General features: G+C 43.6%; 1 protein-coding gene across 1 annotated transcript in view; it reads right to left on the bottom strand.

The window, feature by feature from the left end:
• SMARCD2 (SWI/SNF related, matrix associated, actin dependent regulator of chromatin, subfamily d, member 2) overlaps positions 1-26,513 on the bottom strand; it is a 654,116-nt gene that overhangs the window by 116,655 nt on the left and 510,948 nt on the right. The window contains exon 11 of the mRNA XM_044055380.1: positions 13,474-13,596. Coding sequence (XP_043911315.1) covers positions 13,474-13,596 — 123 coding nt within the window. The remainder of the gene's footprint in view (positions 1-13,473; positions 13,597-26,513) is intronic.

The following is a 26,513-nucleotide window of genomic DNA, read 5'->3' as shown; positions in this document are numbered from 1 at the left end:
GTGCTAATGAGGAGCTTTGTTTGATATAGATAGGTAGTTTGTTCCAGAGTATGGGAAGTCTCTGGGACAGGAATCTATCCCTCCAGCATGTTCTGTTTATTGTGGTGACAAGGTTTAGGTCCCTAGAGGGTGTAGCTCAGAGGGAATGAGATTTCTTTAAGTGGAGCATGTCCAACAGCTCTGGGATTGACATAGCTTTGTATGTTAGGCAGACATTGCCTCTGAGTAGGCGATATGCGAGGGAGTAAAGCTGGAGTTTTTTGAGACTGTCTGCATAGGGTGTAGCTCATGGGTACAGAGTTTTTACCAACATGGATGACGATGCACTTTTTGGCATTAAGCTTGAGGCCATGGCTTTGACACCAGGAATCTGTCTCACTGAGGCCCTTTTGTAGGATGTCCACATCATTAGGAGTTTTGATTATGGCTCCTAGTTTGCAGTCATCTATAAACTTTGTTAGCCAAAGACCTTCTGTGTTAGCCTGTACTTCAGAAAAGTAGATACCAAATAGGAGAGGACCCAGGACTGAACCCTGTGGTACTCCACTTGTCAGTGGTCTCAAGTCGGATTTGGAGTCTGCTACTTTCACAGTGTGGGCTCTGTCAGTGAGCCAGTTGGCAACCCATCTTGTGACATAGGGATTTATACCTAGTTTAGTGAGTTTATCTATAATTTCAGAGTGGGGGGTGGTGTCAAAAGCCTTGGCGAGATCTAGACAGGCTGTGTGAACCACCTTACCCTCATCTATGGCTTTGGTGACTGCTTCAAAAGAAGTCTATCAGGCTTAGGACACATGATCTGCCTTTTACAAACCCAAACTGGGTGGGGTCCAGAGTTTGGAGATTAACAATGTCTTTGTTTATAAGTTCAATGATGATACATTCCATGGCCTTGCTGACCAGGCTTGTTAGGCTAATGGGGTGGTAGTTCCCGGGGTCCGTGGTGGCTCCTCCTTTGTGGAGTGAGATAACCATCGGTGTGTGCCATTCAGTGGGCACAAAGCCTGAGGTGAGGCTATGATTGAACATGGTGCTTAGGTGGGGTGCCAGTTCATTCTGTAGTTCGTGTAGAACGCAGCCTGGGATGTTGTCAGGTCACATGGATGCTGTGTTCTTGGCTTTGGAGTATGTGGTTTTACTTGTGCAGCCGTGATTACAGGAACTTTACATTCTTCTGGTATAGAGATGGGCCCTTTAGGGGGTGGGGTAAAGTTAGCACTGAAGCCATCTGCCAGGATGTTGGCAATATCCATTGGTTCTGTATATTTAGTGCCATTGTGCTGTAACTCAGAGCAGATCTGAGTGTTGCCATTGGATTCTTGGCATAGCTATAAAATGCTTTGTGGTTGTCTTTAGAGTCAGTGGCAATTTTGTTTTCGTAACTAGCTTTGGAGGATTTTATGAGGGATCTCAACTTCTTACTGAGGCTTACCAGGGAGTTCCTCCAGTCATGGGATTTTACTCTTTTTTGCAACAGTTTCTTTCTTCTGTTGTAGAGTTTGTTTATGGCAGGAGACCACCAGATTGGCTTCTTTTTTTGGAGGACAGCATCTTGGTTCTGTTAGGGATTGCACAATCCATGCACTCGTGTAAGTGCTTATAAAGTGCATTTGTGTACGATTCAGCAGTCATACCTCTATTGTCCATCTGCATAGGTGTTGTGAAGTTTGCCACTTCTGTCTTAAGAAGAGTGAAGTGGGCTTTGGAGAAATTTGTTACGGTGGTTTCCCTAATGGGGGTGGGGGTGGGACGTGGATGTCTACGGTGATTAGCTTGTAGTCAGATCTGACTAACGAGGAATTGACCTCTGGTGTGGAACACCGGTCACCCATGTTGGTAATGACCAGGTTTAGGATATTGCTGCCTTTGGTGGGGGTGTGGATAAGTTGATCCAAGGCACTGGAATTTATGAATTCCAGAAAATGTTGAGCAAAAGAGTTGGTACATGAGTAGTTTTCCCAGTTAATGGTGGGGTAGTTGAAATCGCCCATTATTAGGGTGTTGGGTTGTACCTTAATATTTTCCAATGTATCAAGAAATGAGGTGTGGGAATCTTGGGGCATGGTGGGGGATCTGTAGCAAGTTACAATTTGGATTGCGGTTTTGCCCAGAGTTAGTTGAACTTGGCTAATCTCGGATGCATTATGCTGAGCAACTAGCATGGAGGTGTGGATATCCTTAATGAATATGGACACGCCACCACCTTTAGTGTTTCGGTCGGGGTTTGATGGCCGAAAGGTGTGGTATGAATTATAGCCTGGTAATGCAGGGGTGCTCTCTGGATCCTTGAACCAGGTCTCTGTCACTGCACAGATGTCAATGTTCTCCATTTTAAGGAGTGCCTCGAGTGAATGCATTTTGAGGTTTAGACTTCTAGCACTGAGTAGCATTACCCTCAGATTTTGCTTGCTTGTACCTGTTACGGTGGTGAATTTGTCATTTGAACCTTGCCTAAAAAAGGCACTATAGGGGTGACAAGAGTCTTAGCCAGTATCCGGAATCCCAAGGGTGACAGGTGCAGGCCATCTCTGACAAAGCAGCGTGGTCTGTCGATCATGTCATCCCAGGCAGACAGATACTGGATTCCCTTAGAATGACACCAGAAGCTTATCCAATTGTTGAAGTCAATCATTTTGTCCTTGTACTGTGGTGTCATTCTGGGTGATGGAAGGATCTACCAGCCTGGGCTACAAGATCGGAGACTGCCTCCATGTCTCTATTCATGTAGTCCAGGGAGGTACGTCTCAGGTCATTCACACCAACATGGACAATGACAGTGTCATATTTGTACTTGTGGAGTGACCTGAGTGCGTGCGTTATGTGGCAGATCCTGGCACTTGACAGACAGCTGACAGTAACTTTCTCATTGTTTAGCCTGGTCAGTGGAACATCAGTGTGCCTGACTATAGAGTCACCTATGACTAGAGTGTTGGGTACGTTATGCCTGATCCTGGCACCTGACAGGCAGCTGACTGTTATGCTCTCCTTATTCAGCCTAGTGAGTGAGACATCAGTGTGCCTCTCTATCGAGTCACCTATGACTAGTGTGTTGGACATGCTGTTTTGCCTTAGGGGCTTTGGTTGAGAGGCACACTGCATTTATTAATTTACTTGAGATTGCTTTTCTTGGTGTCTGCATTTTATTTATATGTACTTTATTTTACATTTGTTTACCGGGATAGTCCGACTGGACACAGGTCCATTTACAGCAGAGGCCCGGAGAGAAATGCTCCACAATTAGATTAACATCAACATGGTAATACAAACAATAATGTAACAGTGATCCATGCCTGTTCTGAGAGGAATTGTTTATGCCTATATATGGTTCCCATTTTTTTGTGGACCTTTTTTATGGTATGTGAGATATGGACATGAAAGAGTAGGTTATTGTCAATTTTTACACCGAAGAGTTTGGTATGGTCAGAGGGAGATATGATGGTACCATTTTTGGAAGAGATTGAAAAGGACAGGAGGTAGGCATAGATTTGTTGGGGGTGAAAAGTAGCAATTTTGTCTTATTGCGGTTTAGGATTAGTTGGATATCAGTGATCCAACTTTTTACAGAACTGAAGGATTCTTGTGTGAGTTGTTGGAGAGTGGAAAGTGATGGAGCAGAGCAGATAAGAGCTGAATCGTCAGCATACTGTGTAAGGGAGGCATGCTGGATGGAGGTGTGTAGATTATTGGTAAATATGGGGAAGAGTAGTGGGCCTAAAACTGAGCCTTGTGGTACGCCTATCGTAGTTGGGAGTAAAGGAGATTGCGTGCCTTGCCACTGAACTGATTGCTGCCTACGTGACAGACAGCTTTTAAACCAGGCAATAGTGAAAGGGGCAAAGGATAGGGGGGGCAGGGAGTCGAAGTCTGGAGTGTGAGACCATATGAAATGGTTTTGCGAGATCTAAAAATATTGCAGAAACAAAATTATTGTTATTTCTGTGAAGGTTGACCTGGTTGATGAAAGACAGGAGAGCAGTTGTTGTGCTGTGATTTTTGCCGGAAGCCATGTTGTGTGGAGGAGAGAAGATTGTGTGTGTTTAGGAATTTCATGACTTGAGAGTGAATACATTTCTCAAGCAGTTTAGATAAGGGGGATAGAATGGCAATAGGACGGTAGTTTGAGAATTCATAAGAATTGCCACCTTTATGAAGTGGTATAATATATGAAACTTTCCAGAGTTGGGGGATATAGGCTTCCTGTATGGAGCAGTTGATGAGGATAGAAACTGGGTAAGAGAGGGATTCAGCAGCAATTTTTAGGAAGTTGGCTGGTAGACTGTCAGCTGCAAGGGTGGCTGGCTTTAATTTTAGGATGAGTTTTTTAATAGTGGAAGAGAGCAAAGGAGGGGATATTGTCGGTGCATTTGGTAGGTATATGTGTATGGTTGTTATTGGATAGCTGGGAGGATAGAGTTAGGATGGATTCTGTAAAATAGTGATTAAACTGGGATGCTATGTCTTTGGTATTGTTGTCTGAGGAGGGGGCTGGAGTGGTATTTTTTCCTGGTTTTAGGAGGGAGTTGATAGCATGCCAAAACTTTTGGGGGTCTTTTGAGTGTTTGTTTTGGACTCCGAGGAAATGGTTCTTTTTGTGTAGTCTGGTTTGTTTCTTGGCCTGATTTCTGAGTTGTTGGAAATTTTGTTTGGCTATGCTAGTGTTATCCTTTTCCAGATTTTCCAAGCTTTATCTCTAGACTTTAGTAAGGCTCTTGTGTCCCTACTCAGCCATGGTGCATAGCTGCCTTGACTCTGATTTTTCTAATGCGTGCAACTTTGTTGAGGACATTTAAGTGAGTACTATTAAAGTATTCGACGGCTTGGTCTACACCTAGCATTAGCAGTGGTTTCCAGTTAGTTTGTTTTAGAGTAGAGTTTAGCTCCTGTACGTTTAGTTTATGGTCATCTCTAACTTGTCTAAAGGTTATGAGCTTGGGTATGTTGGTGCGTTTGCGTAGGAGAAAAGCGGGGAGACGGTCACTGAGACCATCTGGTAGACAACCTGTCTGGTAGTTTTGTTTGGGGCAATTGACTAGTGTCCAATCTGGAATTTTGTTTTAGTTAACAAAACCGCTGCACTTATTAATTTGCTTGAGATTGCTTTTCTTGGTGTCTATTTTGTTCCCACCCTCCCTGGCTATTGGTGTCTTGTTCTTATACTTGGTGGCTTTGCAGTTGCCCACCCCTATGGGATTTTATCTGGGACATTCCTCCCAGTCTAGTGTCATTAGCACATGCTACTTAATACAGACAGAACATCTGAGAAGGGTAACCCACTTAGGTTCTTAAACTTGAATTATCTTCTGTTCCTCCTTTCTCCCTTTCCACTGAGTGTGCTTCAAAAACAATCTGGAAATACTGAGCTGCTAAGTATATTTTTTGGCACTTTTAACTGTTCAGAATTGAATACAACTAATTGAATTCAGTTCAGAATACAGTTCGAATAAATTACATTTATTTAAACTGTATTTGCTTTAATATTGCTACACACACAAGTATGCTAGCTTGCACTGCACTTGCATTGTTTTTAGTGCTGTCTTAGTTGCTTTTCTGTAAAAAAAAAAAAAAAAAAAAAAAAAATTCTAAACTCATTTCCTGCCTTTCCTGTAACTAGTCTAGTCCAGATACAGATTTGCTGTATGCAGGACTGTTTGTAAGCTTCTGAGCCCCCAAGCCTTTCTGTGTTGGAGGGAAGCCTTCTAGCTTATCAGTGGGAGTGGTAAGCGCTAGGTAGCCTATCTACCACAAGAGGAGTGGTTTCTGGACCAGATATAAGAAGTTATGTACTCACCATAACGTTCCATCTGAGTAGGTAAACTTCATTTGTCTGCAACCTGTGGGATACGGATCTGACCTTGGATCCGAGCCGACAACTTTACAAAGCTTAGATCCGAGCTCCTAGCTCCTCCCCTTACCCATAATCCCCTGCCAACCCTGACTGACCTCAGATCACGTTTGCCCGCAAGCACTATAGTGGATAACTAACTACATTATCAGAATGGTACATCACTATATGACATGAAAACACATCTGAAGGTCAGGGGGATGGAGGGGGGGAACGGTTGCAGACAAATGAAGTTTACCTACTCAGATGGAACGTTATGGTGAGTACATAACTTCTTAATCTGAAGTAGTTAACTTCATTTGGTCTGCAACCTGTGGGACAGAGTCCCCAGCTACCTAAACCTTGGGCGGCCTTCATGGAAGGATGTTCCGGAGCACTGCGGAGCCAAAAGAAGTTCTCCCTCTGGAGGTAATGTCCAATTTATAATGATTGATGAAGGTATGAGATGAGGCCCAAGTGGCTGCTGAACAGATATCATCCAAGGAAACTCTGGATTTAAAGGCGGCAGATGTAGCCATAGCCCTAGTTGAATGGGCACAAACTCCTTGAGGTGCAGGCCTGCCGGAATTTTGATACGCTGTAATGATACACTGTGAAATCCATCTCGATAAGGAAAGATAAGTTGTCTCCTTGAGGTACGGGCCTGCCAGAATTTTGATACGCTGTAATGATACACTGTGAAATCCATCTCGATAAGGAAAGATAAGTTGTCTGTGAACATCCAAAGAATGTAGTTTGTACTCCCCTTTGTTCTTGTAGTTAGGAAAGAAGACCGGCAAATTGATAGATTGGTTAATATTAGATTCAGAAACTACTTTCGGGAGGAAGGAGGGATTGGTCCTGAGGTAAACCCTATCCTTGAGGAAGGCTAAGTATGGGGGTTTCACAGAAAGAGCTTGCAATTCAGATAATTTCCTGGCTGAAGTAATAGCCAGAAGAAAGGCTGTTTTCCAAGACAAATATTTGAGGTCTACTGAAGACGCCAGTTCGAAGGGAGGGGCTGTCAGGGCTTGTAATACCAAGGTCAAATCCCATGGGGGTACCGCTTCCTTTATTGGAGGTCTAAGAAGAAAGGTGCCCTTTAGGAACGTTTTGCACAATTTTGTAGAAATCAAAGGGCCCATTTCAGTACCTACGTGGTAATGAGAGATAGCTGCTAACTGAACCTTAACCGTAGAACAGCTAGCTCCGTCATTAAAAAGACCTGAAAAAAGTCCAGCACCACAGGCAAGGGGGCTGTAAAAGGGTCCAAATTATGGCGTTCTGCCCAGATAGAGAAACGCTTCCATTTACTACCATAGACCTGCCTAGTAGAGGGCTTGTGCACTGCTACTAGGATAGTTTTAACTGGAGAAGAGATACCGGGAGTCCTAGCTACAAGTGGAACTGGAGCAGCCAAGCCGTAAGCTTGAGGCTGGCCACGTCGGGAAGTGGGAGCCCCTGGGGCTGGGAGATTAGATCCAGAAGGGGATCTAGAATCCAGGGCAGATTCACTCGATGAGACCAGAAGTAAGGGAACCAAGCTTGGCGAGGCCAGAATGGGGCAATGAGGATCATCCTGCTCCCCAACCGACTGGCTTTCTGAAGAAGTTTCAGCATCAGAGGAAGAGGAGGGTAGGCATAGAGAAGACCGGGTGGCCAAGCATGCACCAAGGCGTCCCTCGGGGCTTCCCCGGCAGGGGGAATGAGAGCGAAGTAACTGTTGCATTTTGTGTTTGAGGGAGATGCGAAAAGATCGCAACAGGGCTGCCCCCAAATGGCAAAAATTCGACTCGCTACTCGAGGATTGAGGGACCACTCGTAAGGTGAAAGGATGGTGCGACTCAGTCTGTCTTCTAGGATGTTGGCCCATCCCGGAATGTGCGTTGCAATGAGAAAGCGGTTGGTGGAGATCGCCCATTCCCACACTCTCATGGCTTCTCGACAGAGTGGGTAAGACCTGGTTCCCCCTTGTTTGTTGATGTACCATACCACAGACATACTGTCTGTCTGGACTGCAATTGTTCCTACAGGCAGAAGGCTCTGAAGTGCTTGCAACGACAAGAGCACTGCCCTCATCTCTAGAACATTTATGTGCAATAAGGTCTCCAAATCGTTCCACGTGCCTTGGACCGTCCTGCTCGAATAATGCCCCCCCCAAGACGAGAGGCGTCCTTGGTCACCGTGGTGAGAGGGCGGGCCGTGGCAAAGGGGCGTCCCGCCTGGGGGTCCGGCGATTGAAGCCACCAAACGAGAGCCCTCTTGCAGGCCCTGCTGAGAGAAATGGGGTGACTCCAGGGGTAAGGAAGAAGGGACCACTGGACTTGCAGAGTCCACTGTAAAATCCTCATGTTCAGATGCGCCATGGGAAGAAGGTTTATAGTGGCTGCCATGGACCCCAGGGCCCTCAGAATCAATCCCGCCGGAGGTTTTGAAGATTGAAAGATGGCCCGCACATGTGCCCTCAAAGTGTGTAACCGGTTGGAAGTTAAGAAGACGAGTGGCCTGCTGGTGTCCAGTCTGGCCCCGATAAAATCTATCACCTGAGTCGGGGTGAGAGAGGACTTGTCCGAGTTTATGGTGATCCCTAGTTGTGGAGCAAGGTTGAGAAAGTAGTCTCTGGCTAAGCATAGTAGATGCCTTGCCGGGGCAGTGAGGAGCCAGTCGTCCAGGTACGGGAAGACCTGCATTCCCTGGAGTCTCAGGTAGGCCGCTATCACTGCTAATACCTTGGTGAACACCCTAGAGGCTGAGGTGAGACCAAAGGGAAGGACCCTGAATTGATAATGACTGGCTCCCAGCCGGAAGCGGAGAAACCTCCTGGACCGTTCGTCAATTAATATGTGGTAGTACGCGTCCTTGAGGTCTATGGAGTAAATCCAGTCGTTCTCCCGCAAGAGGGGGAGAATAGATTGAAGAGTGACCATCCGTAACTTTTCTCTGGTTACTGACAGATTTAGTAGGGAAAGATCAAGGATGGGCCTTAGGTCCCCCCATCTTTTTTGGCATCAAAAAGAACCTGGATTAGTAACCCGATCCGGACTGGTCTGGGGGGACGTGCTGGATGGCTCCTTTTCCTAAAAGCAGCCGAATTTCCGCAGCCGCTGCCTCCCTCTGATTGGGTGGAACATAGGGGAGGTGTCCGGGGGTGTCGGGAATGTAGGAAAAGGGAATTCTGTATCCTCTGGATATGATACGAAGCACCCTGCGGTCTATTGTAATGGACTCCCAAGCTGCCAGGTGCTTCGAGAAACGCCCCCGACTGCCTCCAGAGTGGAGCAGTCGGGCAACCTTTCAGGGTTGCTGCGTGGGCCGATCAGAGAAGGTTTCTCTGGACCCAAAGTTCTTCGGGCCCCCTCTGCCTCTAGGGTGGCATCCACCCTGTCCTCCTCTGCCGCGGAAGGACTGGGAATCCGGAGCGGACTGAGATTGCTGCGACTTTCGGAACCACATCTTCTTCTGTCCATTTTGGTTCTTGGAGTAGGACCTCTGGGGAGCAGAGAAGCGGACTCCGACGGCAGACAACGTCTTCCCGTCCTTTTCGTTCTGGACCAAAGTCTAGCGAACTGTCTTGCCAAATAGGGCAGAACCATCGAAGGGGGCATTCGCAAAGGACGCCTTGAAGGGTTCCGCAAAATCAAAATGTCGGAGCCAGGCCTGGCGCCTCATAACTAGGCCTGCTCCGCTGGCTCTAGCTGCCCCCCTCTGTAGCATGGGATAAAAACCGCATAGAGGTGTTGGATATAGACCTAAGAGTGGCCATGCGAGTGGAGTACAACTGTTTGTCCTCCCCCGACATGGACTCCGGGGGCGATGCAGCATACTCTTTGATAAGATCTCACTGCAGTCGAATGATATGTGCCATGTAGTTCAAGGACCTTACAGAGAAGGTCGCTGAACTAAAGACCCGCTTCCCGAGATGGTCCACTGAGCGAGACTCCTTGCTCTGGGATGGACCGAGGGACTCTCTTGGGCTAACTCCCTCTTGGTGGCTGCCGCCACCAACATGGCATCTACGGGGGTTCCTTGCTCCAATGGGACTTCTCTGCTGGAGGGCTCAGGATCTTGTCAGGACGTTTGAGGGCTGGCTCCACAGTGTCCGGCTCCTTCCACGCCCTAGTGGTGATAAGGTCCACTAAGGGGTCGGCCGGAGGGGACACCCAAGAGGTAGATGGGCCTGCTTCAAACGCCTCCAGGAACACGGATTCGTCCGAGGAAGCCTTGGGGGCAGACCACCCCCCCCTCTTATACTAAGCACTTCCATGATGTCTCCGAAGGAGACATCCTCGGGGGGGTGACCTTGGGGAGCCTTCCCCCTCATCCAAATCCGTGTCTTCTGTTAAGGACTCGGGGGAGTCCACGTACCTCCTCTTACACTTCCGCTTGTGAGGAACATCCTCGGGGGGACTGTCCGAGGAAGACTCACCAGCAATGTCTTGTTCCAGGGGAACGACCTGAGATGTCAAAGCAGGCTGTCCCTGTGGCCGGGTGACGGAAGCCCTACCCAAACGAGAGGGAGTGCGGGATGGAACTGTAGCAGGGAGTGGGGGCCTGGATGCACTCAACAGAGCCCTCTCCACCACATCGAAGGCCGAGGGAGAGCCACTCTCTCTAGGATCCGAGAGCCGACCCTCACTTGGATCCAATGGATGGATCAGAGCCGGCGCCGAGACCATCGGATACGAAGGGCCAGTGTGCTCCAACCTGGACGGAGCCAAAGACACACCAAACCCCTCGGATCCGAAGCTCAGAGCATGGCTCCGAGAGCTCGGATCCCACAAGGACGGATCCGGAAAACTCGAAGGAAGAGTCGGAGCCGAAGTACCAGATACTGTCGGCGCCGACCCACCCCCGGCTCCAACACTGCCCGGCTCTGAGCGCTCTGAACCTGGGAAGCTGGTCGGGGAAGCGGGTCAGGAAAGGAGCTATCGGGGCAAAGAAGGGTGTTGAGCTCCCCCCCAGAGGGGGGGGGGGAGGCAGGAGCACTCCCATCTGCATTTGGGCCTGGATGAACCTTCACATCACCCGGTCCAAATCAGCTTCAGAAAGGCTACATGTTGATCTCGACGAGGCCACCAAGGCTGGCCGGGAGTGCCACCTTGATGACCTCGACGGAGATCGGGTCTCCTACTCCTCGGGTCCCGGTGAGAAACATGGAGACCGGAGCCGAGAAGGAGGAGACCTGGAAGCCATAGAGGGAGAAGCCCGCTTAGCAGGAGGGGGCCGAAGCGGAGGCCTCGGCCCGCCGCTTGTGGTGCTTCTCCCTCCGTTTTTCTCTCCTGACCTCCCTCTCCTCCGGCGCCGAAGCGGGAGATTGAGTCCCGGCCGGGGGGAGGGAGGCAGGAGTGGCCGCCGCCAGAGCCTGGGAGGAGGCCACAGAAGTACCGGAGGCCGAAGCTGAATCCGGGGGCAAAAGTCCCGCCAGGATCAGCTTAGACTTCCGGTCCTTCAGTGCCCTGGGGTTGAACGCCGCATAGATAGCGCATCCAGAGGAAAGGTGTTCAACCCCAAGGCACCGGACGCACCGAGTGTGACCATCCGCCGGGGAGAGCTTATGGCCACACTCAGTGCACTTAGAAAATATTGGCTTTGGGGCCTCAGACATTATAAAGAAACACACTCGCTAGGCCCCAAACACACTACACACAGAACTACGTACCAGTGAAGGGGAGAGAGGGTAAAACTAACTAAAAGATTCAACTACGAGTATTAAACCAAAGGGAAACCTAACCACAACACACTCGTACACTTAAAGGTAAAAGAAAACAAAGTTTTAAAACTTCTCACAACTCTGTGAAGACCCTAGAACCAGGAGCTCAAAACCTAGCTGCTGACCAGAAGCGCGGCAAACTAGATCTGAGGTCAGTCAGGGTTGGCAGGGGATTATGGGTAAGGGGAGGAGCTAGGAGCTCGGATCTAAGCTTTGTAAGGTTGCTGGCTCGGATCCGAGGTCGGATCCGTATCCCACAGGTTGCAAACCAAATGAAGTTAACTACTTCAGATTTGTAGTTTATTTGCCGTTTGGGCAGTTTTTCTGTCTCTTTCAACTTTCTGGTTTAAAAGCCCGCATTTGCACTTGTTTCCCGCCTTTCCTGTAACTAGTCTAGTGCAGATGCAGATTTGATGTATCAAGGACTGTTTGTAAGCTTGTGAGCCTCCCAAGCCTTTCTGTGCTGGGGGAAGCCTTCTAGCTTATTGGTGGGAGTAGTAAGCACTAGGTAGTCTACTACAAGAGGAGTGGTTTCTGGCCCATAAACTGTAGTTTATTGGCTGTTTGGGCAGTTTTTTCCATATCTTTCAACTTTCAGGTTTAAAAGCCCACATTTGTGCTTGTTTCCCGCCTTTCCTGTAACTAGTCTAGTCCAGATACAGCTCTTTGCTGTATCCAGGACTATTTGTAAGCTTCTGAGCCCCCTAAGTCTTTCTGTGTTGGAGGGAAGCCTTCTAGCTTATCAGTGGGAGTAGTAAGCACTAGGTAGCCTATCTACCAAAAGAGGAGTGGTTTCTGGCCCAGAAATTGTACTTTATTGGCCATTTGGGCAGTTTTTTCCATATCTTTCAACTTTCAGGTTTAAAACCCTGCATTTGTGCTTGCTTCCCGCCTTTCCTGTAACTAGTCTAGCACAGATACAGATTTGCTGTATCCAGGACTGTTTGTAAGCTTGTAAGCCCCCTAAGCCTTTCTGTGTTGGAGGGAAGCCTTCTAGCTTATCGGTGGGAGTAGTAAGCACTAGGTAGTCTACCACAAGAGGGGTCGTTTCTGGTCCAAAAATTGTAGTTTATTGGCCGTTTGGGCAATTTTTTCCATCTCTTTCAACTTTCAGGTTTAAAAGCCCATATTTGCGCTTGTTTCCCACCTTTCCTGTAACTAGTCTATCCAAGATACAAATCTGCTGTATCCAGAACTGTTTTTAAGCTTCTGAGACTCCCAAGCCTTTCTGTGTTGGAGGGAAGCCTTCTAGCTTGTCAGTGAGAGTGGTAAGTACACTAGGTAGCATATCTACCATAAGAGGAGTGGTTTCTGGCCCATAAAGTGTAGTTTACTGGCTGTTTGGGCAATTTTTCCATCTCTTTCAACTTTCTGGTTTAAAAGCCCATGTTTGTGCTCATTTCCTGCCTTTCCTGTAAATAGTCTAGTCTAGACACAGATTTGCTGTATCCAGGACAGTTTGTAAACTTCTGAGTGGTGCCAAAGTCTGCTCTTCAATTTTTCCCTTATATCTGCTAGTTCTCTCCTCTCCTGCACTTTTACTAGCTTATTAGTCTAGCACTTTATTACCTGACTTCTTGTAGCAATTATTGTAGCACACAAAAGTGCTACCAGCACTAAACGTTCTACAAGAAAACAGCTCCAGTATGCATTATTAATGCCCACCCCTCCAGGCATGTCTAAAAGTCCGTTCCCTGTGCTTGAGAAAATAGTAAAACCACCCCTAAAGGCAGCCTTAACAATGGCCCCGTCCAGCTAACTTTCACCCTGTGGTGATGGGGGATGCCATCAGGGCTTAAAGACGGGTCATAGCAGAAAGCATACTGAAAAGTGACATGCATGAATATTAGACCTAGCTACAAGTGTGTCCTGCATACATCACACAAGTTTGGCTTGCTTTTTGGCATTGAGAAGAAGGATTATCTGCTGGGTTTCACTTTACCTTTAAGTCTCGACACTGTGACTTTAGCCAGTCTTGAATAAATTCCTGCGGATTGTTGCTGAAACTGAGCATGAAGTCCCGCTGGGTTTTCAGCTGGTTGATAGATTCAATAGTTTCATGTATCTGCCAAAATCAGAAAAGAAATTACAGCAATTTCATACCAGCATCAAATGTTAACAATAGTTTCTAAATCTAAACATATTTTTTGAATATGTATTTAAAGCAAACGCACTGAAAAGTTTCTGTTGTCCAACAGGCACCCAAAATTGAGGTCTGGAATTCAGCACTTTGATGCTTCTCATATTAGTTCTGTAATAAGCTATCAAGAAATTTAAACTAGCTGTTCAAAAAAGTACTGTCTGTTTAAAACATGTCTTGCTGATTCATTTCCTGTTCATAGGTAGGTACTAGGCTATCGGCCCACGGGTCTACGTAAGCCTAGCCAGCAAGGTTCCATAGCTTACGCCACCCAAGAAAGTTATTTTCCTGTGTCACTGTCCAGCAGATACACAGAAGTGATCCCCGGGTGTATGTCCTATTTCCCATCCACTCATCAAGATTTTTCTTGAAGAGTGCTAATGAAGAACTTTGCTTGACATAGATGGGTGGCTTGTTCCAGAGTATAGGAAGTCTCTGGGACAGGAATCTATCCCTCCAGCATGTCCTGTTTATTGTGTTGACAAGGTTTAGGTCCCTAGAGCGTGTAGCTCGGAGGGATTGGGATTTCTTTAGGTGTAGCAGGTCAACAGCTCTGGGTTTGACATAGCTTTATATGTTAGGCAGAGAACCTCAGAGTAGGCGATATGCTATGGAGTAAAGCTGGAGTTTTTTGAGGCGGTCAGTGTAGGGCATTTGTTTGAGGCCAGTAATCCTCTTTCTGAGGTACTTCTGTGGCCTTTGCAGATGTCTTGTGAGGTACATTCCAAAAGGGGCGTTGTACTCTATAATGGGTCTAATGAGTGATGAGTAGAGGGGAACAATGACCTCTTTTTTCCTGGATGAGAACCCTTTTATGATGAGGTGTGCCACATAGAAGAAGGACTTCCTAACTACTGTGGCAATGTGACTATCAAAGGAGAGACTACTGTCCACCTGGGTCCCAAGGTCTCTTATCACGCATTCGGTGTTAAGTAGATTGCTGCCTATGTGGTAGTTCATGGGTATAGAGTTTTTACCAAGGGGGATGACACTGCACATTCTGGCATTGAGCTTGAGGTCATGGCTCTGACACCAGGCATCTGTCTCACTGAGGCCCTTTTGTAGGATGTCCACATCATTTGGGGACTTTACTATGGCTCCTAGTTTGCAGTCATCTGTGAACTTCATTAGCCAGAGGCCTTCTGTGTTTGTTATCTACTTCTCTGAAGTACAGGCTAACAGGAGAGGACCCAGGACTGAACCCTGTGGTACTCCACTTATCACTGCTTTGAGGTTAGATTTGGAGTCTGCAATAGGTTCTGTCAGTGAGCCAGTTGGCAGCCCATCTTGTGACGTAGGGATTTATACCTAGTTTAGTGAGTTTAGTTATAATTCACATTATTATTTATAACAAGACAATAAATATATGCCTTGGTTTGGAGCACTGTAAAGCAATCTGCTGAACTAAAGCAGTTATATGAAGCACTACTGTAACTCTAAAAAACTGAGCCTTCCCTTCTGGGGCATCACATTCCTGGATACATATTTTCCAAAAGTCCTTATATGGTGTCACTCCTACTAATATTAGGACATAACAAAAGGGGCACTGCCTGTGCATGCTGTCTAGTGCTTTCTCTTTATTCCCTTCCTTGGCTGTCCTGAAAAGACAAGATTCGAAGCAAAAGGGGCAAAGGCGCACAACATGGACAGCTGGTGACTTGTACACTGCACCAGTGTGATAAGTAGTTCTGTAAATCTCCTCCCACTGGATTAAGGTGCGAAATCATGTGGAGAGGATTTGGTACGGGGGTCACTGATATCTTCTGATTTACATTCTTTTAAAAAGGAATAAGAACAGGAAGATACGGCTCTCTTAACGTCCGTATATTCCTATGAAGGGCCGCTCAGTAGATGGAAAGTTTCTAGTGCACTGAGGTAGTGCCTCATGAAACACCTGTTTCATTGTAGAACTCATCTTGCCTTTCTTCTCTGGGTTAAAGGACATCACCATTTACAGCTTCATCAAAAAGTGAATCTGTAGAAATGAATATCTAACAAGTCAGCTCTGACCATCTCTGGATAAAATGCTGTTCACAGCCAAGTACGTCACCTCAAGGCTAGCACTGCTCAAAGTCAAACTCATGTATCCCCAAAGTATTAATCAAATTTCAACATCTGTACACCTATCTCACCCCCAGTCTAATTACAGAGTTTCTCTAGTTGGTCTTTTGACATATATCTCAAGGAGAGACTGCACTGATGTTTGGATTTAGTTTAATATTGGGAAAAGAAAAACTCAGAACACTCAAACAATTATTCCATACAACTCCAACAAATGTTAAGTACTTATTATAATGATAGGTCTGCAAGAAGGTCCATTTTTGGGAATCTTTAAACTTCTACTAAAGGTGTTAAGATGGTTCAGCAGATAAAACTTAACCAGCCTGCCAGGGACCCTCCCCATACCCATAATGCACCACATGGGCTTCGCTTTTTAGTTCTACAGTTAGTGTGAAGATGAGGTAAAGAGAAAGGGAGGAAGAATAGTGGTAATAAGAGAAAAGCTGGGGGATCGAGTAGGGAAATGTTACCGAAGATGACCCTTCTTAAAAGTCTACCGTTAAGGGAATTTGTATCAGAGAAAAAGACCCTCATCTTCAGTAATCTCTAGGACAGACTTTTTATAACCCGTTTGATCACTAGGTAATAGCCCAGGTACACTGGGTAAATTGTCCCTTTCCAGGGGTGACTGAAGAACAGTAAGAGTCATACAGCAGGCAAACAAACGAGGAAGGAATCAAACCCCACATCATGGCAAAGGAGGCCGTTCAGTTCATTAACAGCTCAGTGCATTAGTCTTCTGCACTGCAAGAGTGGTCACATCCTTATCACAGATGAGAGCAGCTCTAAAACAAAACCCTGACCAGGAAGCAAAGTCCAGTGTGTAACACCCAACAAATAATTCTGAAAAACACCAAGTCAGAGCTTTGCATGAGTCACCTAAGGTGGCATTAAGGGGAAGGCAAAGTCGACACCAATCAGCAGCAGGTGGAGTTTTCATGCATTTTTGCAACAAAATTTGAGACAAATGGCTGTATATCTGGAAAGGGTGCAGTTTTTTTGGCCTAAAAGAGATTTAGCAAAGGATATGAACACCTAATCATCCTTGTAGATTTTCTTCTATACACACAGTATCAAAACTGTCTGTAGCCATTCACACAAATGAAATGCTATTCACTACATCACAGCAGTCAGGGGTAAATACAGGCAAATTAAAAGACTTATTTATGTTACGCTCTGTGGCCACCTTAGGACAGGATGGGTTAGTTCCAAGCACCACCTTTTCCTTGTGGAAAACTACACACGGAGATTTGTCAGAAAAAGCCTGTAGCTCAGAGTATCTTTTAAATGATGTAATCCATACTAGAAAAACAGTCTCCTAGGGCAAGAAGTTCGAGAAAGGAAGGAAACTAAAACTTGAAATGAAGAAAAATAAGCTTCTTGCACAAAGTAAATCTCCCAAAGAGGGAAAGGTATAACAGGAGGCTTAGGAAATAACTGCATTGTTAAAAAAAAGTAAATAAAGCATCACAGCCCTTCAGAGAAGCACAGTCCAGGCTAGAATTAACATTACAAATGGCCATCATATCAACTTCGATAAAGAAGTAACAGACTGGAGTTAAACGTTTCAAATAAAATACTAAGAATCAAAGTTACAGGAGCAGAAAAGTGACCTGCACAGCAGCCCAAAGAGAAATCTTCATCCATTTCTCACAGTATGCTTTCTTAGTAGATGGCAGGTAATAAGGGAAAATATTCTCCTGGGAAGGCCTGAACACCTGTCAATCAGCCAAGCAATTAACTTTAGGGAAAGAAGGTGGTGGGGAGATTTGCCTGAAGGATGCAGCAAGAGCACTGGGTGCGCAGAAGGGGGAACCAGCTCTGTATGGTAAAGAAATGAACTCCAAGAATCACCCTGGTTCTGAGAAACTGGCCTTCTGAATTAAGCATATCACAGGATAAAGAAGGCCATATGACCATTGGTGGCTTATGGCATTGTCTGGACTGACCTCCCAATGAGGGGATCAAAGAGAAGACATTGATACGTTTGCAAGTGGGTGGAAAGGCAAACAGGCTGCATGCAGGGGTGCCCCACAGTCAAGATCTGGTTGTTGACAGGGATTTGAAGATGGCTGCACATTGACTACAGCTTAATTCTAGCTCTCCCAGTGTGAAAACACAAACTTAGCAGAGAAAGCCAGTGGACCTAAATTTCTGGGTAAATTTCAGTAACCGGCTAGTAAGTGCACTGTCTGGATGCTAGGAAAAAAAGAAATACAGAGGACCTGAAGGAAAATCAGTTGCAAAAGGCAATGAAAAAACACTGACTGGGAAAAGTATTGTAGATGTTCAGCAGAAAGCAGTGCAAGCTCCAGACTTGACTTCCAGTAACCTAGAGGAAAGTATAAGGCAACTGCACACAGACCTAATTAAAATAAATGAAATACTGATGGAGTATATCAACTCAAACAATAAAAGGCTGGCAAAAAACGGAAGAAGCTTTAAATAGATACTCGGATAAGGAGATAAAACTGCAAAACTCCAAGGGAGAAATGAAGAAAAGGCTGTCTGAATATGAGACTGCACAAGAAAAGATGTTAAAAAAAAAATAGAATTACAGGGCAGAACACGTAAGGAAAACCTGAGATTTTCTGCTGTACCCGAGAAGCTGGAAGGAACAGATTATATTAATTTTATGAAAATACAAATAAGCAACTGCATTGGTATTCCACAACAGGAATTGTTAATTGGAAGGGCACATTGTGTGTACACTTTAAACCTGGCTATGAGAAAACAACCTAGACCTTTTAATAGTAAAGATGCAATCTTTCCAGCAGAAGGAGTTGATTCTGACAAAACTGTAGTAGAAGTACAAAGTACTAAAAGTGGGATACAGCAGAGTGTTACTGGAGAATGACTATTCATTGTACACCAGGCAGAACAGGAGTAAATTTATTCCATTATTCAGGGAATGTCGAGAAGCAGGTGTGAGATTCAAACTGCTGTACCCAGCTGTCTTTAAAATATTTTACCCTGGAGGAACAAAATAATTTTTTGATGAAGTACATGCCAAGGAAGAAATACAAAAGTTTGTACAACAAAAAGTGAGCTGTGAAACAGAAGAAAAGTCTGCGTCTTGTTCTTCTGGTAAGAAAGACCACAGAGAGACTGTACCAGTGAAACCTTTCACAGTGTTTCAATGGAAAATGCTTGAGAGAGGGAAAAAGGTCCAGGAGTTGACTAGAAGAATCGAGAGTGCACTGGAGATGAAGTAGAAACAGGTTTGGGAGAGATAACCAGAAATAGAACAAGAAAATCTGGAAATATTGGACCTTTTTAGATTTTCTTAAACTTGTAGGTGACTCTAAAGCATATGCCCTACTTCATACCATGAAAGTTCAGAAAAATACTCAGGAAAGAGGAATAGGAGGAAGAAAGTTAACTGTAAGTAAAACATTTTTAATAGTACTATTTAAATGGTGCATAATTTTCATTTCATGTTATAAAGTAAAGGTTTTTCAGTTATTTTTAAGTGTAATAGGGAGACTTATGTAAATATGTGCACCTGTTTTTTTTTTCTTTTTGTTTTCTATTCTCCCTTCTGCTCTCTTTCTCCTTGTTCAGTTTTAAGAAATGTAGGCACTGCAATGTGAAAAAAAAAAGATCTGGTTAAAAGTGTAAGAAAAAAGAAAAAAATAGGGCAAGTTTTCTCATTCTTGCATATGGGAATGACTGGGTTAAGGCCATTAGCTTTATATAGTAATGAGTTTTAAGAGAAAGCAAGTACATGAAAAAGTATATTAAATATTGAAAGACTTTTTTTCTAGTAAACAGTTTTGTGTCTGGTTCTCATGTCTCTAGCAGACAATCTGATAAAGAGAAATGGCTTGGAGAAAATGTTTTCTGAAAGCATTCAAGTGTTTTCCCAACTGAGAGAACTATAAAGGTACGGCAAAACCATACAGCACTTAATAGAATCACAGGCTCTACCATGTGTCTTAGCATGGATAAGCTTTCTTTTAGCTTAGCTCGAGTCTGTTTGTGTGGCTGTCAGTTTGGAACATTTATTCTATTAGGAGGGTAAAACTTCAATATTTGAAGATGTACATATTTTTTGTGTTATTAAAATGTTTTTAAGGGGGGTATTGAGAGTGTGTGTGTATTTTTGTTTGAGGATTTTCAATAAAACAAAAAGTTCTGCAAGATGTGACATGGGCTCAAATGGAGATGACAAGAAACTGTACAAAAGATTAACCTGTCATAACCTGCCAAACAGTGCATGCATGTAACACAAAAGCTGGAACCAGACATTTAACAAGACGCTGTTATACATAAAAGGTGGTAATAACAATCCCTCAAGAAAGTGATTCTTATTATAATGTATTTAAATGTTAATGGGCTCACAGATAAATACAAAAAAGAAGTAATGATCTATATTAAAAATGTAAAAGGCAAATTACTATGCAACAGAAGACACACTTGGACAATACTGAACATATGAATTTGATAAAGAAAGATTTTCAGGATGGTTGTTCAGAGGAATAACTGGGGCAAAGGCAGACAGGAGTACTTGCATTAATTGCAAGAGGAGCTCCAAAGTGCAAAGCAGGAGGATTACACTAGCATGTATTTATATTCCAGCAAAAACTGCTATAATGGGGCTTAAGAAATTTCTGGGAGAAATAATCAGCTTTCAGCAAGGAATATTTCTTATAGTTGGGGACTGAAATTTGATTTACGGCAGTGAAGATGTATCTGGAGGCCCATAATGGAAATTATAACAAAAGAGGGTAGATTTTTAAAGAAATTTATGAAAATATTTGGCGTGGAAGATGTGAATTAAGTACTAGGGAGTTTGGAGTGAACTTACATTTTATTCCCGAAGATAAAAAACACTATGATAGACTAGACAGAATTTACATTTCACAGGAACATGTGCATTTAATTGAAGATCTTGATACACACCCAATAACTATTTCAGATCATACACCAATAATAACTAAAATAAAAACACAGGACAATGAAATAAAAATGAGACACTGGTGCTTTCCCACCTATCTGTTGAAAAAGAGAGGAATTTAAGGATTGGGTAGTGAAAATTATTCTCTAGCTAGGTATTAGAGAAGATAGAAATTTCCTCTGAAAATATATCTAGGGAGTGGGATAAAATTAAAGTGGAGTTTAAAAACAGGGTGGAAATAAAAGAAAGGGAGATATGGTTAAGAAGTAACAATAATTAATTAGGGGAGATCTCACAGAACAAGAAGAGAAGCAACTGCAGAATGCTAAGCAGAAAATAAGGGAGTACTATGAGTTTTAGAAAGACTACTGTTAAGCAACTGTTTTTGCTAATAATGTCAGAGCACAAAAACTTTTAGCACGATGACTCGGGCAACAGAAAGTAGAAAGGGCTGTTCGCAAGCTTAGGGAGCCTATAACAAGGAAGATAACAAGATCCTATAAGTATCAGAATATTTTGGAAATTCTATGAAAGTCTGTATAAAGCAGAGCAATGTGGAAATCAAGAAAAGGGACCAATGGAAATGTTTATGGAAGAATTAAATATGCCAAGGTTAGAGGCAGATGAGGCCACTTGGGATAGGAGGAGATGAGATAAAATGCTGATGTATAACCAATCCACAGGAAAGTCTCCAGGAGCAGATGGCATTCCTGTGGAAGTTTGGAAGCTGGGAGGGAAAAACTCATAAAGGTTTGGAAAGTTTTGTTTAACAGTATTTAAGAGAAGTACCACCATCCTGGAAGAAAGAGGTGGTGGCATACATAAACAGGGTAAAGATCCATCAGATCCAGCTTTCAATATTTAACCATAATTATAAAGTGTTTATGTGTATAATGGCATAAAACAATGGCAAAAGTGATGCCAAAATTGATAGATATGGACCAATGTGGTTTTGTGGAAGGGAGGCAAACATTTGCTAACAATAACAGAACAGTGATGATCCAGAGGAAAGCAGAATGTAAGAAAATACCACTGTTGTTGGTGGGTCTTGATGCAGAGAAAGCATCTGACAGAGTAAGCTGAGACTTTATAAGCACAGCAATGGATGCATTTGCATTTCCTGATAAAATTATAAGGTTGAGTAAGAGGATATATGAGGGATCAGAGGCAAAAATTAAAGTGGGTGAGGTCCTCGCTGATAATTTCTGCTTGAGCAGTGGAACCAGGCAGGAAGTGGGTCCTCTCTCTCTCTCTCTCCTTTATTATTTGCATTATATTTAGAACCATTGGCAAAGAAAATACGGGACTCAGAAATTCAAGGATATAATTGGTATGGTAGTCAAGAAATGCTGGCTCTATTTGCAGATGACATTATTTTATATCTGACAAAACCAGAAAGGGATATTACAGTACTGTGGAACACAATAAGATAGTTTCAAACCTTTTCGAGAAAAAATGAATGAAGCTAAAACAAAAGCAATAGCAGTGCATTACGTACCCACATACAAATTGGTTCGGCACTATCCATACTTATGGGACATGACAAAATGAATTACTTAGGAGTACGGATTAAAATGAGACCACTGTGGCAGCTAAGGATATGTGGGAAGAGACTAAACAAAAGATAATACAAAAACGGAGAAAATGGAAGCTTTGTTATATTAACATCGATAGTAAGATATAGTTAAATTGTTTTTAGTCCCCTTAGTCTTATACAGAGGTCAGATGCATTTTATCAACCAGAGGATGTTGTGTATAGCAATTAATAAAGAGCTGAAGGATTTTATCTGGGAGGGGAACAAGGCAACTGTCAAGAGGGCTAAGCTTACTCTTCCAGTAGAACAGGGCAAACTGGGATTACTCAAGGTGAAGGGGTATTTCACAGCAACACAGTTAAAGCTCCTATACATAGGACAAGCCAAAAATTATAATTTAAAGTGAAAAGGGATGATAATGAAGTGGGGGGGGGGGCAAGAAACAAGGACAGCTTGGGATTTTGGATGCAGACCTTTAAGGAGAACAATAATAATCATGCAGAATATTATATTCATAAAGTAACAGAAGGTCCTCTAAGAACTAAGCCAACATGGGAATATACAAAGGAGATTCTGCCAATACAGATGACTGCAATTAGGGATACAGACAATAGGCAAGAAGGGGGCTGCAATATACTGGAGAAAACTGGCAAATGAACTAAGGTATTGGGGGCAAATAACTAGAGAGGGAAAGGAAATAGAATGGGGAGACGCCAAGAACTGCAGGTTAGAAATTACTTTCCCTACCGAGGATTGATATCAAAGTACCGGCAAAGAGAAAAAAAAAGGGGGGGTCCTAAATGAAAGGCCAGCACTGGTAGAGTTTTTAGTAGCATCTAGAACAGAAGATGGCATTAAGAAAGGAATAATTAGTACAGCATATAAAATATTGCATGATAACTAAAAGCATCATTCAGAGAATATTAGGAGGGATTGGGAAGACAGATTGGATGAACAATTCACACAGAAACAGTGGCGGGATATATGCAGTTCTCCCAAATATGCAACACAAACTAGACAATTAAGGATTTTTGCTTGGAAGTGTTTACATAGGTATTTTTATACCTCAAGTAGACTCTAAAGAATTTTTCCTCAGGTAGACAGCAAATATTGGAGGTGTGATGGGGGAGAAAGAGGTAACTGTGAACATATTTTCTGGGAGTGTAATGAGTTGGCAGACTTTAAAGATTCCCTGCAGACTGCACTGTTGAAGATGCTGGGTGAGCAAATTGAAGTAACAAGGGAAATCATTTTTTTGAGCTATGATATAGGTTCCCTATTAGATGATCGAAGACCCATTTTCTCAAATGCGTCTTGATCAAACTCTATAGCACAAAGCAGCTTATAAGCGAATTCTTTCCCTGGGAAATAAATCGCTTGTCTGCCTTCAGTATTTTGCCTTCTTCGTTACTGTAGTGCGGTCTCAGAGTTGGTATATTTAAGTAGGGGGGTGTGGGGTGAAGCCCCCCACATTAGAAATAGTTTGTGGTGTGTGTGTTTCTCGGAACAGCAATTTTTTTCCCTGGGAAAATAACGCTGTTCTGAGTGTTTGAGATTGTAAGCTTTCACTTACATGGGGTCGATAAATCAGCGTTCGCTTTTATAAGCGTTCAGTGATTTAATATAGACCCATGATATACATAATCGGAATTGCCTAGACATAGTAAGGCCTTGCTGAATCTAATTATGATGGCTGCCAAAAAAGCAGTTAATAGAAAATGGAAATCAAAGTCTAAACCAACTTTACTAGAAGTATTGAAGGTAGTAACAGAGTTAAAACAACTGGAACTGGGATCTTTAGAAAAGGGTAGGAGCAAATTACATAGGAAAAATGGAAAATGTGGGATCAAGACATGCAGAAGAGGAAGAAGGTTTAGAAGAAGGCAAGATTTGAATGAGTTATGTAATGTTTGAGTGACAATGACTGGATATATTATAAGTAATTTATAATGTTTGCAGCTACAGTTGTGTCAGCATGGTTTGCAATGGAGATTGTGGCGCTATGGTTTATTTTCATTTATATAAATGTAAAATTTCCTATGTCACACACAATCATTTAACAAAGATGTTTCTTGTTAAAAATAAGATCTGGTTGCTGACAGGTTAAATGACAAACCACTTGTGAGACACAGGAAGACAATGGCAGAGTCTGTACATTAATGAACTGGCATCCCTTCAGACGTGCATTACCATCAAAATAGCTTCCACACTGTCTCTTGTAAATAATGTGCATCCTGTTTTGTCTAGTAATGGTTGCTGTACTCAGACTATATATTCTTACTTTGTGTTTCTTAATTATGTGTATCTGTGATATATTATCATTGTTCTAGTCACATGTCTTATGTTTGTCCACCTTATGTTATACACAAATCCACATGGTTTGATTTTACTGTGACTTTATTCACCCACGCTGAGCCCGACACTGGTTCACGGTGATCACTGCACTACCCTGGGAACCCAATTTAATAAACAGATGATGCACTGCTGCACCCTCATTGTGCCCTGCTTGTTAATGTACCTCACCCCACCTTTACTGCTTGCCTTGAATGAAAAAAAATATGTTTGGGGGAGAGTGCCAGAAGGCAGAAGGGATAGTGTGAATGCTTTCATTTCTTAGACACTGATACACAGCAGTGACTCCCAGAGCATGCAAGTCCTTGGATGGTCTGCCCAGTGAAATTCAAGTGCCCCACCCCAGGGCAAACAAATTCATGATGACTGTAGTCTGAGGAGTCTGAGGCTGACAAGAGCCCCTGTTGAAAGATTCCCTAGCTCTAGGTACAAGCGGAGTAAGAACATCACGCCATTAACATTTGTACTGGCTGTAAAATGGGATCTCAGTGTAAAGACCACTGAATCTGAAGGGTCTACCGGGGGGCTGTCAACTGGTACACAATATGAGGTATAATGAAGACGGGTGCTGCCGTAAGGCCCACAGCCTTAACTCAAGTATTATTTATGTATTTATTTACTTATTTATTGGACATTTCTTTACTGGGATAGTCCGACTGAGCTAGTGCCACTTTTTCCGAGGAGGCCCGAAGAGAAAAGCTCCACATTACAATAAGCACCACAACATAATAAAGATTGAAGTAAATATACAGTAAAGAAGATAGACATAAAAATAAAATAAAAAATAAGCAAAAAGAAATTGCAAAAAAATTAAAGCAGAATGCAATAAAATACAATAAAAATATATAGAGTGATATAATTCTGCAGATGTCCAGACTGCAGTACAAGACTAGGAAAGCTGTAAAGGAGAAATTTAGATGAAATAGAAAGTATAAAAGTGAGTAACAGAAGCTTGCAGAAAACAGAAAAGAAAAATAACGAAGTTTGGATTATCAACAGAAAATACGAGGGTATTGTTTTATAAGCAATATATTGTGAGGATACTAGCTATAGTACACAGCAAGGTTACATGTGAGCCGGTGAAGGAGGCTGCAGAGTAGCAGGTGACTGACAGTAAGGGGGGGGTTTACAGGGAAAGGATAAGTACAGGGAGGGGAGAAATAGGAAGGAGAGTGAGGACAGGGGGAAGGTTGGTAGGGGAGAGGGGAAAGGGTTCAGGTGGGGTGACTGCAGTCACAAATCCAGGTGCTACTTGGGTAGTTTTTTACAGGTTTCTCTTGGATCTCTCTTTTTGGAAGTATCTGCTGAAGCTGCCTTAATTTCTCAATTTGGAGAAAACACTGGGTATGAGGCGAGATCATATAATCAATCCTAAAGTAACCATAACCAATGTTAGCTTGAAGTGTAAAAACCTCCTCTGTGATCTTCATGTGAAAGTAGTCACCCCAAAAGTCCAAAGAAAGAAATCTAGCATCCTTCATGTAAGCACAAAATGATGGACAGCACCATGACCATATGAAAGGTTTTTTAGGAATGAAATAATTTAGGCAGTTGTAATCCAATGGGCCAGAGTGTCTGTTATTCGCTACCCAAAAGAATCTAGAATAATATCCTAAGCCTTTCTGGTCTGCTGAGACCTCCTGGATATCTCTTTAGATGAGTAGCTTTAGCAACTCTTTTCTTGCCAAAAGATTTTTGATAAGGCGGGGCACCTTCACAGGAAATGATGGGTTGGGATAGCTCGGCATGGAATTAGGACTGTTGTGATCTGCCCTAAGGCTGACCACGGCCTCATAGTGCTTGCAAAGAACCTTCTCCTCTATGCCCGCGAACTTGCTCAGAAAATATTGGTGGCAGACCAGCTGGCATAAAAGTTAAGGTCTTTGCCTCCCATGCAAAAGGTACAAAGTTCAATCCTGACCTCTGACCAATACAAGTTTGGAGTTTCCATGTTCTCCCTGTGTCTCTGTGGGTTTTCTTCCTCCTCCGAAAAG

The sequence above is a fragment of the Protopterus annectens genome, chromosome 13.part0 (genome assembly GCF_019279795.1).
Source record: "Protopterus annectens isolate FY-2018-M chromosome 13.part0, PAN1.0, whole genome shotgun sequence".
Classification (NCBI taxonomy): domain Eukaryota; kingdom Metazoa; phylum Chordata; order Ceratodontiformes; family Protopteridae; genus Protopterus; species Protopterus annectens.
The sequence above is the reverse complement of the archived record's forward strand: the minus strand, read 5'-3'. Positions and strand labels throughout refer to the sequence as shown.